General features: G+C 49.4%; 1 protein-coding gene across 1 annotated transcript in view; it reads left to right on the forward strand.

Moving 5' to 3' along the window:
• The window catches only part of RBBP9 (RB binding protein 9, serine hydrolase), a 469,056-nt gene that overhangs the window by 91,499 nt on the left and 359,220 nt on the right, over positions 1-18,337 (forward strand). The window contains exon 2 of the mRNA XM_069607536.1: positions 1,596-1,638. Coding sequence (XP_069463637.1) covers positions 1,596-1,638 — 43 coding nt within the window. The remainder of the gene's footprint in view (positions 1-1,595; positions 1,639-18,337) is intronic.

An 18,337-nucleotide genomic window follows, 5' to 3' on the forward strand; every position in this document is an offset into this window, starting at 1 on the left:
TATGCTCTCCTGCCCGGAATCTAAATACAATTTCAGCTGCCTGGTGTACTCGCCTGCCATGTGGTCGTATGTGTTTCACAGTTCTGTTTATACCACAATAGCATATGCCGTGAGGTGATTGGTATATCTGTCTATGGTAACACTTGCTTAGTTCAATCTTTTCCCCCACACTGGCATATCATGCATCTGTACTTGATTGGAGTTTGCCTTTATACTTTACCTTGTCTGCATTCAAACATTCTTCTTAATGGGTGTTGAATTTGTACTTTGCCGTGACTTCATTCAAACAAACTTTGGGTGTTTGTTGCATCAGCAACTTTGTACCATTCAAACACTTGTTGGTGCGCTTGTCGGAATGCCCCGGAGGCTCCGCTGCTTTGGGCAGACTCACCGGTTCCTTCCATTGTCTCTGACTCTGCTCGCGCCTCTGCGGTGTGGCTCCTTCACCTACTTTCCAGTTTGGAATGTGCAGATGTTTCACCAGCGTTCCGCATGGCTCCAACGCTCAGATGACAGCTTTCTTCTTTGGCCCGGCCTGGAGAATGCTGACTCTGCGAACGGCTCACCATCCAGAAACTCCTGCGCGGCTCCCAGAGTCTCCACAGCTCTTTTCGCTCACTTGCAGCTTTCCCCCACTTGTCCTGGTGGTCTTCTCTGTTCCGCTAAGCCAGTCTGTGAGTGTCAGCCTGGGGTTTAACGTCCTCTCCTGCACTGCTCTTCCCCGTAATGCGGTTTCCATCTTTAAATGTCCCACGCACTGAAGGATTGGAAAAATAACTAGATTTCATGTTGTATTTCGAGCTCCTCTCACTTTGTGCAAACTCCCTCATCCTTCTCCTTGTCTCAGTACCTGAGTGGTTATGGGAGTTGGAGTCAATGTATGTCATTGGACTTTTAACTCTTAGACGTTTTTTCTCAAAGGCACATTAGAAGCAAAAGGTATCAGGTGTGAGCTGTAGGTGTTTGAGTCAAAGGTGGGGGCTTGACCAGAATAGTGTACAGAAAAGGTTTCTTGACTTTGTCTACAAGGGGAACTGTTAGTTGACAATAGGCCATTAAGGTCTTGGGTGTCAAAGGGTCATGGGAAATGGGGGAATGCTGAGCCTCATCCAATGAAATCATGAGATCTCCCCGGTAGGTGTCTCCTCCCATTTGATCCTCCCTCATATAGCCGCCCCCAAGGTCAGAATCGGGTAGCGGCTGCCGTCCCCTTTCCACATCGGAAGAGGTTCCTGCTGGGGAAGCGGTGATGACTCCATTGGATTCATCACACACCCCAGTTTTGCCATGCCTTATGATTAGACCAGTCCCCCATGGTGTTGTCTATTTGAGCACGAAAAGAGCAGGAGATAGACCGAGAGGTAGAAGGTGCTCGAGCGAGAAAGTAACTTTTCTTTGGAGACTTTGCAAGTCAATATTGGTTCCCAGTGTGAGGATGTCAGTCCAGAATTGTCAACAAAAGATTTTCATGCACTCCAAAATAACCCCTTCCATTGTTTTACCCCTTTTCTGAATAATGTGGCCATTTATGTTTGCACTCCTGCAGTATTTCTGGGACTCTTACTCTTTCTAATAATGTGCTTTTTTTGCTATAGATACCCAACTTCCAATGCCTCCTTCGAAATATGCCAGATCCATGTAAGTCTTAAATCTTTACATATATTTTTCATTCGAAAGTTGATGGAAATCATTTTCATTTTGTAGAATTAGTTTTGTTTGCATGTATTCATGGATATCAGGTACCTTTTTCTCTTCTTAAATTGCCAACTTAATCCTACACAACCAAATATAAGTTCCATGGTTGAGCTGGTGGAGCAGAAGAGATCCTGATGCTTCGCCCAGATGAGGCTTGCATTCGTTAGTATTGGTTAAATGGTGATGTAGGCTACCGGGGACCCTCTCGTTTCAGTACCTCATTGTGGACTGCGTGATCTACTTGGTTCAGTACTGCATTCCACTGAAATGGCTTCTGTGTGTGTCTTTCTGCACAGGGATGAAATGCTGTGCATCTGTTTGTGTTTTCTTTGATACAAACTGGAGGATATTTTATTGTTAGTTGTTACAGAGTTAGAAGATTGAGAAGGGGACAGCAGGGCATGGATATGGTAAGCATGAGGGTATTGAGCCTGGGAGGAAGGCGATTTGAGGGCTGGTTGGAGAGGAACAAGGGTGCGCAAAGTAGCATAGAGATTGCACCAGCTCTTTAGGTTTATGCTGTGCCGGAAGATCCCAAGGTGGCCGGCAGCCTTTGACAGCAATGAGCCCGGGGAGCAGAGGCAAATAGCAAGTATATGTGTCTTAGCCGCAGTGCCAAGAATGGCTTGGGCCACCAGAGGAGTCTGTCCTATTTAATTGTGCCAATCTACTATAGAAACCCGGAGTAGGACTGGTTCTAAGGTAGAACATAAAACCAGTTTACCATGCACAATTGTCAAATAACACTGTTTGTTTTGGTCTTCTATGCAGTGCTAATATTCTGCCTAAGACCTGCTTCGGACTGCTTTAAGACACTATGGCATTCTGCAATGCCAGAAATAAACAAGGGGCTGTGTAACAAAGTGAGATTTGTGCAGGGAGCTAAACCTCAGTCCATCAGACTTGTGCACCTTCAATGCAGTATCCAACGGGCCCATCTATTTGTGACAAGGGGTTGGCAAATATTCTGGGAGAGAGATCCTGGCGGTGGTCCATATGTTTGAGGAGTTTGTGAGAGCTCAGAGAGACAGATAGAATTGTTAGTACATTTGCAAGATTATCCTCGAGAGTTTGAGGCCCTGGTACCCAAAAAGCAGAAAAACAAAATGACAGAATCAGTATTTGTTAACTCGCAAACCCAAGGTGCTGTGGTCTACAGATGAAGACAAGGGATTGTCACAGCCTTGATCAATCCTGCTGAAGATCAAAGGAGGTGGTGATCTATTGTGATGAATACTGCAGAGTCATTACTGATCCCTAGCCTAAAGTCTCCTCCCATGTGGCCAGGGCAAGGCAGCCGTTACCAGATCCTGACCCTTGGGGTGGTATTCTGAGAGTGTATTACATGACCTTAGATAGCTGTCAGGGGAGAGTTGTCATTCCAGCAGGGGGAGAAGCAGTATTCGTCTCTTTCTTGCGAGGAAGATCCCTTAATTCCATTATTCAGAACCATGGAAATATACAAATCTGGCAAGTACTAGCATATGTAACATCTAATGTTTATGGTGATTATTGTCTGCATAAAACTGTCCAACAATGTAACTTGAAATCTTTTGGCTGTTCCATGTACTCCCAAGTCCCAGAAAGCATCAAGTAGTGAGACGAGGAAGAGGAGCAAGGAGTCAATGTGGAGGGGATGTGACACCAAGTGTAATGTGCAGTCTAGTTGTCAGGGTGCAAGTCAGCTGCGCAGGACATTTAAACCTGGAAATCACCTGCAGCTAATGAATCGAGGATGGAGAGAGGAGAAAGGCTGCAGAGTGGTGGATCGCAAAGCGAGTCCGGAGGCAGAAGCAAACTCACGGAGCGGAGCCGTGAGGAGAGCAGGAAATGTCTGTTAGTAGCAGACTGGCAGCATTTGGGACCGGTGAAGTTAAAGTGAACAGTGCACAGCGGGGCCATGGGAGACGCGGTCCTGTAAAGCTGCACTGGTTCTGTCAGCAAAGGACTCAGAGGCCGACGCAGGAACCAAACAAAACTCTGCCAAGAAGGAGAAGCTTGCCCAGCGAAAACTCCTTGCAGCAGCCGCACAGTGAACCAGTGAGTCCGCCTAAACAAGTAGGTGGCTCCACGACTTTCAAACATATTAAAGACTATTTGCGAAGCGATTTTGAATACCAACCAAATATAAGTAAAAAGAAAAGGCCAGTATGGTACAATTCTCCTAATATGAGATGTCAGTTGGGGGAAACCTGGTGTCAGAGAGCACCAAAGTATTAACTGAAAAGGATACGGTACTCAAAAGGATACAGGTGGTAGGGTCTTCCGGATCCCTGTTGACGCGTTTTGATAGTTGTGAAGTCAAGTTAAGACCTTCCAAATGATACAACTCTCTGACTGGTAAAACAGGCAGAGTGATGGATCACTGGAAAGGGCGCGGGTAAGGTATAGGAAGTCAGCCTAGAACAAAATAAAGTATCATGAATAACTGCCCCAACCTGGGTATGATGGAATAGAGAATGTCATGAATGCACACACTGACCTTGAGTCTAGGGCAGATGAATCCAGCAGAGTCTCTTGAGGAATCCAAGGTAGAACAAACGACAAGGAAGGGAAGATTAGTAAGGGAGACTTATCCCGAACGGAACGAGGCTCACGCTAGATACCGGGTTGATGCACCACAGGATAGCGTCCAAAGTACTGTTCACTGTCACCTTCCAATTATCCTTGAAAAGCTTCCTTCCCATGTAGAGTAAAGTATAGAAATGAATCAATCCCCCTGTTAATATCACAGGTGCAGGAGTTGGAAATAGCGCTCCTTTTAAGGTACAAACAAGTACACGCGGTTCTGTACAGCCGCGAAGAAAAGAGCGTGTGCGTGTGGATTTACACGCGATTAGGATTCACGCAGTCCAGGCCAGCAGCGTTTGAAGACAATATATATGCGTGTGGAATTTACACGCGAGCAGGATTCACGCAGTCCAGGCCAGCCGTACTTGAAGATAGCGTGCGCGTGTGGATTTACACGCGAGCAGGATTCACGCAGTCCAGGCCAGCAGCGCTTGAAGATAGTGTGCGCGTGTGGATTTACACGCGAGCAGGATTCACGCAGTCCAAGCCAGCAGCGCTTGAAGATAGCGTGCGCGTGTGGATTTACACGCGAGCAGGATTCACGCAGTCCAGGCCAGCAGTGCTTGAAGATAGCGTGCGCGTGTGGATTTACACGCAAGCAGGATTCACGCAGTCCAGGCCAGCAGCGCTAGAAGATAGTGTGCGCGTGTGGATTTACACGCGAGCAGGATTCACGCAGCCCAGGCCAGCCGCGTTTGAAGACAACGTGCGCGTGTGGATTTACACGAAACCAAACAGCTCCAGGAATCAGCGTGTGGCGGAAAACACGCTATAGAAGGCCCAAAAAGTAGCTGTAGTAACCTGCAAGGATGCAGACCGGAGGTTCAGCTACACAAAGCCAAATGATTCGATCAGAAGCAGCGAGTGAAGTTTCCACGCTGCTTAAATACGTAATGCCGTAGTTCACGTGACAAAGCAGAATACACGTGAAGTTAGCGACGTGAAAAGTGCAAACGTCGTTTTCCCGGCAACGTATCGAACAACCGCCATTTGGAATAGAACGGTCTAGCTGTTCTACGAGCGTAGGAGGTAGGACCACGTCCAGCATGCATGACAGTGCCATCCCCCAAAGGGGCAACCTCTCCCCTTCTCGTGTGAAAACGCTTCAATAAAGCAGGAGCATGAATATTAGAAAGAGGTTCCCAGGACCTATCTTCGGGCCCATAACCCTTCCAGTCCACCAGATAAAATGGCCTACCAGAACGTAGTCTCATATCCAGTATGTCCTGTACCTCCTATTCATCTGAACCCCGCACAGAAATAGCAACAGGCCGTACAGGCAATCTAGTAGCTTCAGAACATGGCTTAATGAGTGACACGTGGAATACGGGATGCACTCGCCATCGTTGTGGCAAAGCCAGACGGACAGCAGCCGGATTAATTACTTGGAGCACTACAAACGGACCAATGTATTTAGGCAATAATTTCTTTTTGCCTGGAATTCTCAAGTTCTTAGTGGACAGCCATACTTTCATACCAGCCTTGTAGACGGGTGCGGGTGTTCTATGAGCATCGGCATAGAACTTGTCGCGTCTTTTAGCCTGCTCTAATTGCTGCTTCACTTTCCTCTGTAATTTCTTCAGATCACGAAAGGTACGGCCTGCGGCAGGAGTATCCAAAGACAAGCTGGAATCCAAAGGTATAGACCGGGGGTGCTGTCCATAAAGCGCATAGAACGGTGAAGTGCCTATGGCACTATGATAGGAGTTGTTATAGGCGAATTCAGCTGCCGGCAGGACCGTGAGCCAATCAGATTGGTACTGCAGACACAGACACCGCAGATATTGTTCCATAGTGCAGTTGACTCTTTCGGTCTGTCCATCAGTTTGAGGGTGGTAAGCACTGGACATTCTATCATCAATCAGTAATGCAGAGGTTAGTGCTCTCCAAAAGCGTGACGCAAACTGTGAGCCCCTGTCCGTAATGATTACTGACGGTAGACCAAAGAAACAAAATACATGGTGGATGAATAGGTCAGCCAGAACAGCAGCGGTTGGTAAACCGATACAGGGAATATAAAGAGCCAATTTAGTGAAATAATCCACTACAACCCATATGGTATCGTACTACCACAAAGTCCATAGATATCATGTCCCATGGTTTGTTAGGGACAGGTAGGGACTGGAGTAAGCCCACTGGTTTACCCGGGGTGTTTTTACATTGGATGCATACAGAACAAGTTGATACATGATCTATGACATCTTTTGACATGGACGGCCACCAGCACCATCTTTTGAGTAGTTCTAGTGTTTTCTTCCGTCCAGGATGGGCTGCGATCAAGGAATCGTGATTCCACTTGAGGGCTTTATTCCGCGTTGAAGACGTCGGTAGGTAGAGCACTCCTTGTGTGAATGGTAAACCGTTATGTACGTCCAGATTCATATCCTGGATAGCTTGTGGATGATTTTTCACCCACTCTTGTACTTCGGTTTTTAAGGATGGTTGAACAGAACAACTACATATTACATGATCTGCCAACAACTGATTCTGTACTTGTGCTTCTTCCTTCGCCTCTTCACTCATACGGGACAACGCGTTCTCGGGCAGGACGGTATGTGACCCCGAAATCGTATTGGGCAAAAAAGACATGCCATCTGGCCTGTCGGGCCGTAAGGCATTTCATGGATTTGAATGCTTGAAGATTTCTATGGTCAGAGTACACTAACACCTGATGTTTGGCCCCAAGAAGATGATGACGCCATTCTCGGAAGGCATCCTTGATAGCCAGCAGTTCCCGCTCGGTGACAGTGTAGTTACGTTCATATGGGGTAAGTTTGCGAGAGAAGAAAGCCACTGGGTGCTCCTCCTTGGTTTCTGTGCAAACTTGTGAGAGTACCGCTCCAGTAGCGACACTGGATGCATCCGCTTCAACGATAAACTGGCGATCTGGATCTGGATGTTGAAGCACGGGTGCAGTGGTAAATGCTTCTTTCAACTTTTCGAATGATGCTTGGGCATTTGGGTTCCAACAGAAAGGAACTTTAGAACTAGTTAAGGCCGTCAAAGGAGCTACTGTTTTTGGAGAAGGAATGAATAAATCTGCGATAAAAATTCGCAAAGCCTAAGAAAGACTGTAATGACTTGACATTGTGCGGAATCGGCCAATTCAATATGGCCTTCACCTTGGAACGGCTCATTCGAGCACCTAGATTGGTAATGTCATAGCCCAGGAATTCCACTTCCTGTGAATGAAAGACGCATTTCTCGGCTTTCACATAAAGAAGGTTCTCCCTGAGTCTTTGTAGGACTGTAGAAACGTGTTTGACGTGTTCCGAAAAAGATGATGAATAGATCAGAATGTCATCCAGATAAATCACCACAAACTGGTCCATTATGTCCCTGAATATATCATTCATGAAGAATTGAAAAGTGGCAGGAGCGTTGCACAGACCAAAAGGCATCACCAAATACTCGTAAAGACCATACCGTGTCTTGAAAGCGGTCTTCCATTCGTCGCCTTCACGAATGCGAACTAAATTGTATGCTCCTCGCAAGTCCAATTTGGTGAAGTAACTGGAAGTGCCTAATTGATCCAATAGAACGTTTATCAGTGGTAAAGGATATTGGTTTTTTATGGTGATGTCGTTAAGTGCCCTGTAATCAATACAAGGCCTTAGATCTCCCTCTTTCTTCAGAACAAAGAATAGAGGAGACGCAGCAGGTGATTGTGATGGCCGTATGAAACCCATCGCTAAAGCTTTGTCAATGTATTCTTTCAACACAACGTCTTCTTTTGGGGTTAGTGAATATAAACGACCTGTAGGGATTTTGGCACCAGGAATCAATTCAATAGGACAGTCGATGGGGAGGCAATTGTTCTGCCTGGCCCTTGTCAAAGACATCAGCATACTCAGTCTATTCGCATGGTATGGTAGTGTTGCTTTGATGTACCACGCTGATAGTTGAAGCTCCCACCATAGAGGCCAATATGTGTTGCTTGTTTGACACCTCCTGACTGGTAAAGCAATGTTCATTGCAATGAATCGAAGGATACTGGAGCAATCCCGAAACCCAGTCAACGGCGGGATTATGAAGGGTTAACCATGCAAGACCAAGTATGATCTCGTACTGCGGAGCAGCTATGACATCGAAGATGATTTCTTCCGAATGATTATTCGATAATGTCATCTGAACAGATACCGTCTCCTGGGTTACCATACCAGAAGTCAAAACAGATCCGTCCACGGTATTAACCGTTTCAGGTTTGTTTTTGTTTACAAGGGGTATGGAACAATTCTTGGCATATGTGATGTCTATGTAATTGTTGGTGGCTCCGGAATCAACCATGGCCTTGGAAACCAATTCTCGTTCACCACAACGTAACGTCACCTCAACAATTACGGTGCGTGTTTAGGAATGGTACTGGAGTCCGATGAAACACTCGACATAGGGACTCCTGCTATTGTCGAGTTTTGGCGTTTCCCAAACGCTTGATGGGTTTTTTAGGACATGTCGCCAATAAATGCTCGGATGAACCGCAATACATACATAAATGGTTCTTTCTTCGGTTCTCTCGTTCTGCATTGGACAACCGGCCTCTCACGACGCCAATCTGCATGGGTTCGGGGTCGTTCAAGAGGACTGCCGGTGTCTCTGAACGCCCCGAGGCTTGCATGAAAGGCTTTTTCTCTCCTTTCCGAGCATTCCTTCGGGCATCGATTTGTAAAACCAAATCGAGCAACTCTGTGAATCCCGTAGGAACCACCGGAACTGTAGATAAGGCATCTTTCAGTTCTTCTGAAAGACCCTTGTAGAAAACAGCCGTTTTCTTGCCGTCAGGCCATTGAGTTTCGGCTGTTAGTTGATTGAACCGGGCAATGTAAGGCAAAAGAGGCTGATTGCCTTGTTGTAGATTAAGTAACTCCAGATCCATGGCTTGAGTAGCATAACGCATGTCAAAGACTTTACTCATAGCAGCCAAGAGATCGTCACAGTCGTACAACAAAGGGCTATTTGTTTCCAACAAAGGGTTAGCCCAAGCAGCAGCTGTGCCCCCTAAATGGGAAAGCACGAATGCTGCTTTTGTGGTTAGGTCAGGAAAAGATGTAGGACGGCAAAGAAAATGGAGTCGGCACTGATTAACGAAGGTTCTATAGGTTTTGGGATCACCAGTGAACCGTTCCGGAGGGGCCAAGGGAAACTGAGTGGGCACAACCACATTAATAGTTTCCTGTGGGGGTGTCATAGTCCCAGATCCAGATGCAGTGGCCATTGGAACCTGTGCTCCCTGAGGACTACCGTGCATGGCGTCTTGCATAACGTCCATACGATGCCGTAACATGTCCTGTGCCGTAACCATTTCATTTCTCAAATCGCTGATCAACTGAGTCAAAACAGCTAAAGGAACCGTACCCTCCATGGCTTCTGATTCTGTCAGAGAGCACCAAAGTATTAACTGAAAAAGATACGGTACTCAAAAGGATAAGGTGGTAGGGTCTTCCGGATCCCTGTTCACGTGTTTTGATAGTTGTGAAGTCAAGTTAAGACCTTCCAAATGATACAACTCTCTGACTGGTAAAACAGGCAGAGTGATGGATCACTGGAAAGGGCGTGGGTAAGGTATAGGAAGTCAGCCTACAACAAAATAAAGTATCATGAATAACTGCCCCAACCTGGGTATGATGGAATAGAGAATGTCATGAATGCACACACTGAGTGAGTCTAGGGCAGATGAATCCAGCAGAGTCTCTTGAGGAATCCAAGGTAGAACAAACGACAAGGAAGGGAAGATTAGTAAGGGAGACTTATCCCGAACGGAACGAGGCTCACGCTAGATACCGGGTTGATGCACCACAGGATAGCGTCCAAAGTACTGTTCACTGTCACCTTCCAATTATCCTTGAAAAGCTTCCTTCCCACGTAGAGTAAAGTATAGAAATGAATCAATCCCCCTGTTAATATCACAGGTGCAGGAGTTGGAAATAGCGCTCCTTTTAAGGTATAAACAAGTACACGCGGTTCTGTACAGCTGCGAAGAAAAGAGCGTGTGCGTGTGGATTTACACGCAATTAGGATTCACGCAGTCCAGGCTAGCAGCGTTTGAAGACAATATATATGCGTGTGGAATTTACACGCGAGCAGGATTCACGCAGTCCAGGCCAGCCGTACTTGAAGATAGCGTGCGCGTGTGGATTTACACGCGAGCAGGATTCACGCAGTCCAGGCCAGCAGCGCTTGAAGATAGTGTGCGAGTGTGGATTTACACGCGAGCAGGATTCACGCAGTCCAAGCCAGCAGCGCTTGAAGATAGCGTGCGCATGTGGATTTACACGCGAGCAGGATTCACGCAGTCCAGGCCAGCAGCGCTTGAAGATAGCGTGTGCGTGTGGATTTACACGCGAACAGGATTCACGCAGTCCAGGCCAGCAGCACTTGAAGATAGCGTGCGCGTGTGGATTTACACGCGAGCAGGATTCACGCAGCCCAGGCCAGCCGCGTTTGAAGACAACGTGCGCGTGTGGATTTACACGCAACCAAACAGCTCCAGGAATCAGCGTGTGGCGGAAAACACACTATAGAAGGCCCAAAAAGTAGCTGTAGTAACCTGCAAGGATGCAGACCGGAGGTTCAGCTACACAACGCCAAATGATTCGATCAGAAGCAGCGAGTGAAGTTTCCACATTGCTTAAATACATAATGCCGTAGTTCACGTGACGAAGCAGAATACACGTGAAGTTAGCGACGTGAAAAGTGCAAACGTCGTTTTCCCGGCAACGTATCGAACAACCGCCATTTGGAATAGAACGGTCTAGCTGTTCTACGAGCGTAGGAGGTAGGACCACGTCCAGCATGCATGACACCTGGAACCAGCATTGCCATAAGCCAAAATACCTTCTAAAAGCAACAAAGCAGCAAAAGTTGTACAATTCTCCTGATATGAGATGTCCGACAATTAGTACCTGAAGTCAACAAAGGTGTATTATGGAAGAAGTACAATTGTGTAATACCTAAGAGGAAGGTGAATGTTGCAGAGAGACCTGATTAGAGCATTAGGTAGTGAACCTGTTTGGAAAGAGATACCTGGCAGGAGAGTACACCAGGGGATCTGTGTGAGCCAAAAGGGAGATATTCCTGGCAGGAGAGTAAACTAGGACAACAAGTGTTTCAGTTGAGATATTTCTGGTAGAAGAGTAAACCAAGTTCTCCAGCATGGGGTCTGGCATGGATTCACATGCTCATGAATATTCCCCGTTGTCAGGCTGGGAATCCTCGGTAAAGAAAAAGACGTTTTCAGTTTTGTTTCTGAACTGTCTTTCTACTAGTAACCAATCACTGGTTTCTGGGTCATACTGCCCTCTACGTAAGCCCCTCCTCTGGCAGCCATCTTCAGATTTTTACTGTACGCTCAAGTGTTGGGAGTCCTCGTGCTATAGCTCTCGAGCTTTTACTGCATTTTGCGTTTTCTTGAAGAGTTTACTCTTATATTTTCGATCAATCGAGCCTCAAGCTCCACCGATTCTGCTTCCGATCAACGGGGACCCGTTTTGGAATTTTCTACACCCCTCAAGGGTGAAGTTTCATCTAGTTTTCACTTCTTGGAGGATTCTGGAAGATATTTGAGGCCTACCCCGCATCGACATGGCCCAGGACAAAGGAAACATGATGCCTGTTGGATCCAAGCTGTTCAAGAGCTGCCCTGGATGCGGATTACAGAATGTCTTCAAGGAAGATGAGCACTTTCGGTGCCTCTACTGCCTTCACGACGACAAATCGCACTTGGAGAAGGACTGTACGTTTTGTAAAAACATGTCCGAACGGACAATGAAGGATCGTCTCGTTCGACTCACCAACTGGCTGGAGGGTAAGAACCCAGCAGCAGGTGAGAAGAAGAGGAAGTCCGAGCGGTCTTCTAAGACTGTTAGGCAGAAACCTGTGCAGTTCCATTGGGGACCACTGCAAAAGATTTAGGACTACAGGTGTTGGCAGTAAACCCACTTGGTAGCAGTCTGTACCACCCAGATTTACCTGGTAGCTATGGCTGAGCAGTCAGACTTCCCTCAAGAAGAGTTAGGCAGTATGTAAAGTATACACAATAGGCACTCAGATACAATAGCACAAGCAAACACTGACCAGAGCTTTGGTATCAAGGTATATAATTATTTATTTAAAAACGCACTTATTGAAACACTCCAGCACTAATATTGTAAATCACTCTAAACACAGTTACTATTATTATATATACATCCCTTATTCCTTATCAGACAAGTCTTAGTTAACACCACTTATTTCCAGACGGAGGTGAGCGCTTAACTATAGATGGCACTCCAATAAGTTAACGAAAAAGGGAGGGAAAAAGGCAGAATGTAGGAAAATACTTAAGAACTCTTAAGCAAGGCAGGAAAGTCAAAAGTTCTTGTGAGCCAAAGTCCATAGGCCGGGCCCACTCTTGGAGAGAGCAGGGCACAAATGCACCCAAGATCACACAATGACAACAGGCTTAAAAAGTCTTCTTGCAGGGAGTTCAGAGAGGTTTTAGTTAGGCTCAGAAAAGTTTAGCCAGGGTGTCCCAGGCTAACCCAGGTTCGAAAGCCGGGGGCTAAATCTACCCTGTACAGTCGGTTGCAAGGGAAGCCAGGCGGAACGCGGTACCTTAGGTGGAAAGGATCCTCCAGCGGGGGCAGTTCTTCCTGGCAGCGGGTGCAAGTTGCGGCGTCGTCCAGAGGAAGAGAAGATCTCGATGTGGAGGAAAGATGAAGGTCGTTGCACTGCCAGGTAAGAAACCAGCCGCAGAGTTTTCCGGTTAAAGGTACTACCCTTTGATTCGCGGTAGTGGTAAAACGTGGTATCCCGGTTGCCGAGGTGCTTGGCACAGGCAAGGCGGCCACGAGTTGTTCCAGGAAGCGAAAAAGGAAGCAGACTGGTTATCCCCACCAGTCGAAGGAAGAAGACTCTCCGGGCTGGAGATCTCCTCTGTCGTTGGGAAAAGTGGTGAGACGGTTCAGCCGGGCTCCACCGGTGGTGTCGTCGTAGCAGGTCGGCTCAGCTTCTCCCTCGTCGGAGTCTTAGGTCCTGTGGCGACTTCTGAAGTTCCAGTCCCCAAAGCCCTGCTTTATGCAGAAAAACCCTCATTCACTCAGCCTAGCTGTCACTCAAACATGCTAAGTGGTGAGCCGGCCGGCTCACCACTTGGGCCAATCAGGACAGAGTGCGACTTGAGTTGCCTAGGCAACTCAGTCCAGGGTGCCTAAACCCCCTCCCCCACCCCCGTTGGTACCCAGACAGAGTGGCACCACTTTTGGAGGCTTCTGTGGAGAAGCCCGCCAAAAAGTGGAACAAAGGGCACAACTTGGGTTGGAGTCACAGAAGCGAACACGAACGCCATTTTAGAACCGAGTTCTGGCAAAAAATACCAACCGGAGAATTAATATTAAATAAATAAACCGGCGGTATGTTCGAGGCTATGAGAATTAAATAATTAAAGTTGGTAGCCTCGAACAATGGGAAAATCCCATAGGAATATATTCGCGGTTGAATATAAAAAGTAGTTTCCACTGCCACCAGCCAAAACTCGATCAGGGGGGACGGAGACGTGCCCCCTCGACTAACAGACCCCAGGGCAGTCGAATTGCCCCGGCCAGTACGTCCACAATATGATGGTTTGTACTGGTTCTGTTCAGAATTTGAGACTAGTAAAGTCAATGGTGACTTTACATGCCCTGGGAGACAGTAGTCAGTCCCAGGGTATGGAGTCTATACTGGGGGGTCACTATGACACCCCTGTGTTACTGCACTGAGGGTGCTGTGTAACACACATCACAAAAACACATGAAGCCATATGGAGTAAAAGACCCCATAGCCCATTAAACACATATAGAATCAAAGAGATACATTCAAATCATGTCCAAGAGTGAGGGTAAAAGAGTCTCACTCTTGGCAGGAGAAAAAAATAAACCCCAAAAAATCCAGCAAAGCTGCTGGGGGACTCACTAGGTTAGGAAATACAGCCTAAACAGAGAATTCTCCCTAACAAAGACCTTTGAGGGTGCTCCGGCGGCAGGGGCCCAACAAAAAGCAAAGCACAGTGAGTCCGCGGGCACCGGGAGCAGCGATGGTTCGGGTTCCTTGGCTGCCAGGAAGGGCGCGATGTCACCGACGCCCTCATTCACGAACCAACGCTCTGGTTCGGTGAAGAAGTTTGAGAACCCGGATAAGCTTCGGGAGAAGCCCCGGTCGATCCCGATGGCGACCGCCAAGGGGGAGCGAGGCAGCGACCCGTCCCAGAAGGTGAAGGCCTCAGGCACGCCCAATGTCCCGAAGGCCCTGATTCACCCGGCGAAGGCCGCGATCGAAGGAGTCGTGGTGGCCCTGGCGAAGCCTGTGGAGGCTACCCCAGTGGAGACGACTGCCGGGCCTAGAGTTTCCCTGCCACCCCGGAGGGAATCTTCTTTTCAGCCTATCAAGAAGACCCCCGTGAAACCCTGGGAGGAGAAAGAGAGGGGGAAGGGTAGCCATAACGGACACAGATACCACCACCGAAGATGAGCGGGCTGGCTTCGCAAAGATCCTTGACAAGAGGTTCGAGGAAGTCCGGTCCTACGGGAGGGATCTCGACGAGACGGATGTAGAAAGCAACGGTGGAACCAACTAGGAGCCGCAGGCCGTGGAGGAGACGGAGGAACCCACTCCCCAGCCGTCGCTCCCGTCGCAACCGATGCCTATGCCACAGGACAACTCAGGAGCAATCTTGATGGCTATCCAGACCCTGTGTACAGAGATAAGGACAAGGTTGCCCTTACCCCCCAGAGAACGCTTCAGCGGCGCCTGAACCGTCGGGAAGCCCGCAGAACAAGCTGAGGCAAATCCATCCCCTCCTTTCCAGCCTTCACCTCCTTCCCCCTCCACCGAGTGATGAGACGGGAATGGAGACGGCGACGATGGGGACAGACGACGACGGTGGTGATGACGGGACGGATCTCCCATCACCCCCTGCCTGGGCCTCCCCTCCCGACGAAATTGGCTCCTTCCACGTCATGATCGCCAGGGTATCAGAGCTTTTCCAGCTTTGTCCCGAAGAGCAGAAGGAGGGTTTCCTCTCCAAAGACGGGAGGCCAAGAGAAAGACCGTCCTCTCAGTACCGTTAAGGACGAAGGACTGTCCCTGCTCAAGAACCCATCCACGGCTCCTGCGAAGAGGGACCGGTATGAGAAGAAGTACCGGGTCCCAGATTCTGCCCCGATGTGATTTGGTAGTCTCCGCAGCGGCCAAGAAGAAAGCGGCAGGGGCGACGGAATCAACTTCCACTTCCCCACCGGACTGCGAGGGGAAGAAGCTGGACGCCATGGGACGACGAGTCATCTCATCGGCGGCGACGACCATCAAAGTGGCCAACGCTCTCGCGATCGTGGCGCGCTACGACAGGGAGCTGTGGTTCAAGATCGCTCCCCTCCTGGATTTCCTGCCAGACGACAAGAGGGCAGAGGCCCTTGAAATCCTACAGGAAGACGAGGTGGCGTCGGACCACGCCATCACGGTGGCCACGGACATCGCAGACACCGGGTTTCGACAGATGGGCAACAGCGTTTGCCTTCGTCGATGTGGTTGGCTCAAGGCCACCGACTTCCGTCAGGGCGTTCAGACCAGGGTACTAGACATGTCCTTCGACGGGAAAAACCTGTTCGGCAAGGCAGTGGACGAGTTACTGCAGGCCATCAAGGCGGACACTGAGACGGCCCGGGCCTTGGGTTCTCTCCATCAACGACGGCCGCCCTTTCGGACCTCCGGAGGCAAGTCTCAGGGTGCCTCCAAGGGATTTAGTGGCGGTTCCTCGTCGTACCGCCAAGCGGCCCGTTCATCATCACAGGAAGCCTGCAGAGGCTGCAGCAAGGCCCGGAGGACGTTGTCTTCGCCAAAGAGGCCAAGGCCTTGGCGAAGCAGGATTGAACCGGCCGCAACATCGGGCCCCCACCCAAGCACCCCGGTGGGAGGCTGGCTGGCAAAATTCATCAGCGTGTGGGAGTCCATCTCTACCGACCGTTGGTTGCTGGACGCGCTTGCCCATGGGCACACTCTGGAATTCCAAAGAAAGTGTCCCCATCTACCACCTGTGGCCAGGAAGGAAAACCACGTGCCACAGCTACTTCTGGAGGTACGAGCAATGCTGAAAAAGGGCGCGATAGAACTCGTCCCGAAGAGGCTCCGGGGCTCCCGAGTGTACTCACGGTACTTCCTCGCCCAAAAGCCGTTGCCCAGGGGATGTTCCTGGTATCCTTCCACCTGGCAGGAGTAAAGAACATTGTCGCTGACTCGCTCAACAGGGAGCTCTGCTCGTGCCACGAGTGGGAACTCCGGCAGGACCAAGTGGATCTGCTATTCCGACGATGGGGCAACCCCCAGATAGATCTATTTGTGACGGCGACGAACACCAAGTGCTGGAGGTTCGCCAGCAGGATTCCCCAGCCGGGGAGCATGGGCGATACATTCTCCTTCCCCTGGGACAGCCTGTTCCTGTATGCGTTCCCACCATTGCCGTTGCTTCTGCAACTCATCAGTCAACTCAGATGGTCCCAGTGCAGGATGATCCCCGTCGCACCGGCGTGGCCGAGGCAGATATGGTTCCCGGACCTTCTGGACTTGTCAGCGTCCCCCCCCAGTCAAACTACTGACGGACGCAGATCTTCTCGCCAGGGAAGGAGGCACCATCTTGCATCACAACCCGAGATCGTTGAACCTGCAGGCCTGGCTCCTACAGCACTACTGTTCGGAGGCTATGATATTCTGGCGGACTGCAAGGAGGTCCTTGCAAAGGCTAGGGTGTCCTCGACTTTCAAGTGCTACGGGCATAAATGGAAGAGGTTTCCTGTCTGGTGCGGTGCATAAAAGATCAACCCTTTACGGATTACGGCCCCCTCAAGTGCTGCTGTACTTGCTATCGCTGGCCAAGTCGGGGCTGGCACATGCCTCCATCAAGATCCATCTGGCGGTTATCTCCTGCTACACCAGAACTCCGGGGCGGTCGTACCTATGGTTGCACCGCCTAGTGAAGGAGTTCATGAAAGGACTGTTCCGCTCGTTCCCGCCGGTGAAGGTCCCGGCGTGGGAGCTCAATGTGGTGCTGACCAGACTCATGGGCCCTCCATTGGAGCCTCTGTATTTGGCACCGTTGAAATTCCTGTCGTGGAAAACAGCGTTTCTTGTGGCCATCACCTCTGCACGACTAGTGGGAGAGATTCAGGCCCTCTCCTGTAAACCTCAATACCTGACATTCCACGAGATGAGGGTAGTGCTGAGGGTGCACCCCTCCTTCATGTCCAAGCTGCCGTTGGACTTCCATCTCAACGAGCCCTTGGTGTTACCTATTTTCTTCCCGTCGCCTTCGTCGCCGCCACTCGCTGGATGTGGCTAGAGCGCTGCAGTTCTACGTGGACTGTACAAGTTTTTCCGGAAGACATCACAGCTGTTTGTGAATTTTGGACCTGTGAACCAGGGGAAGGCCCTCTCGAAGGCTTCCATTTCCAGATGGCTCTCCGGCTGCATCATGCACTGTTACCGGTTGGCAAACTGAAGGTTGCCCGGCCGTTCGAGAGCCCATTGACCAAAGTGATCGCTGCTACCACAGCGTTCCTGTCTGGTGTGCCCCTGCTGGACATATGCAGGCTGCTGCGTGGAAGTCGACACACACACATTCACGAGATTCTACTGCATCGACCGGGATTCCAGGAAGGAGTCCAGAGTCGGCCAGGAAGTGCTGCGCAACCTGTTTGCTTGAAGGTGAGCCTGGTGAGGAGGTAAGAGATGCTTAATGTTGAGTTGTTGAAATGCTTAATGTTGAACCTTGTCACCTCCCGTGGTTGTGCATGTGTGTACTGCTATGTATTCTTGTATTCATGAGCATGTGAATCCATCCCAGACACCATGCTGGAGAAGGAACAAGTTACTTATCTGTAACTGTTGTTCTCCAGCATGGGTCTGGCATGGATTCACATGCGAACCCTCCCGCCTACCCCTCTGCGGCTCTTCTCTTGGTCCTACTGCCACTTTATGTGCTACCAAATCTGAAGATGGCTGCCAGAGGAGGGGCTTAGGTAGAGGGAAGTCATTGGCTGGGGGCAGTACGACCCAGAGACCAGTGATT

The sequence above is a fragment of the Ambystoma mexicanum genome, chromosome 4q (genome assembly GCF_040938575.1).
Source record: "Ambystoma mexicanum isolate Mex_15411 chromosome 4q, UKY_AmexF1_1, whole genome shotgun sequence".
Classification (NCBI taxonomy): domain Eukaryota; kingdom Metazoa; phylum Chordata; class Amphibia; order Caudata; family Ambystomatidae; genus Ambystoma; species Ambystoma mexicanum.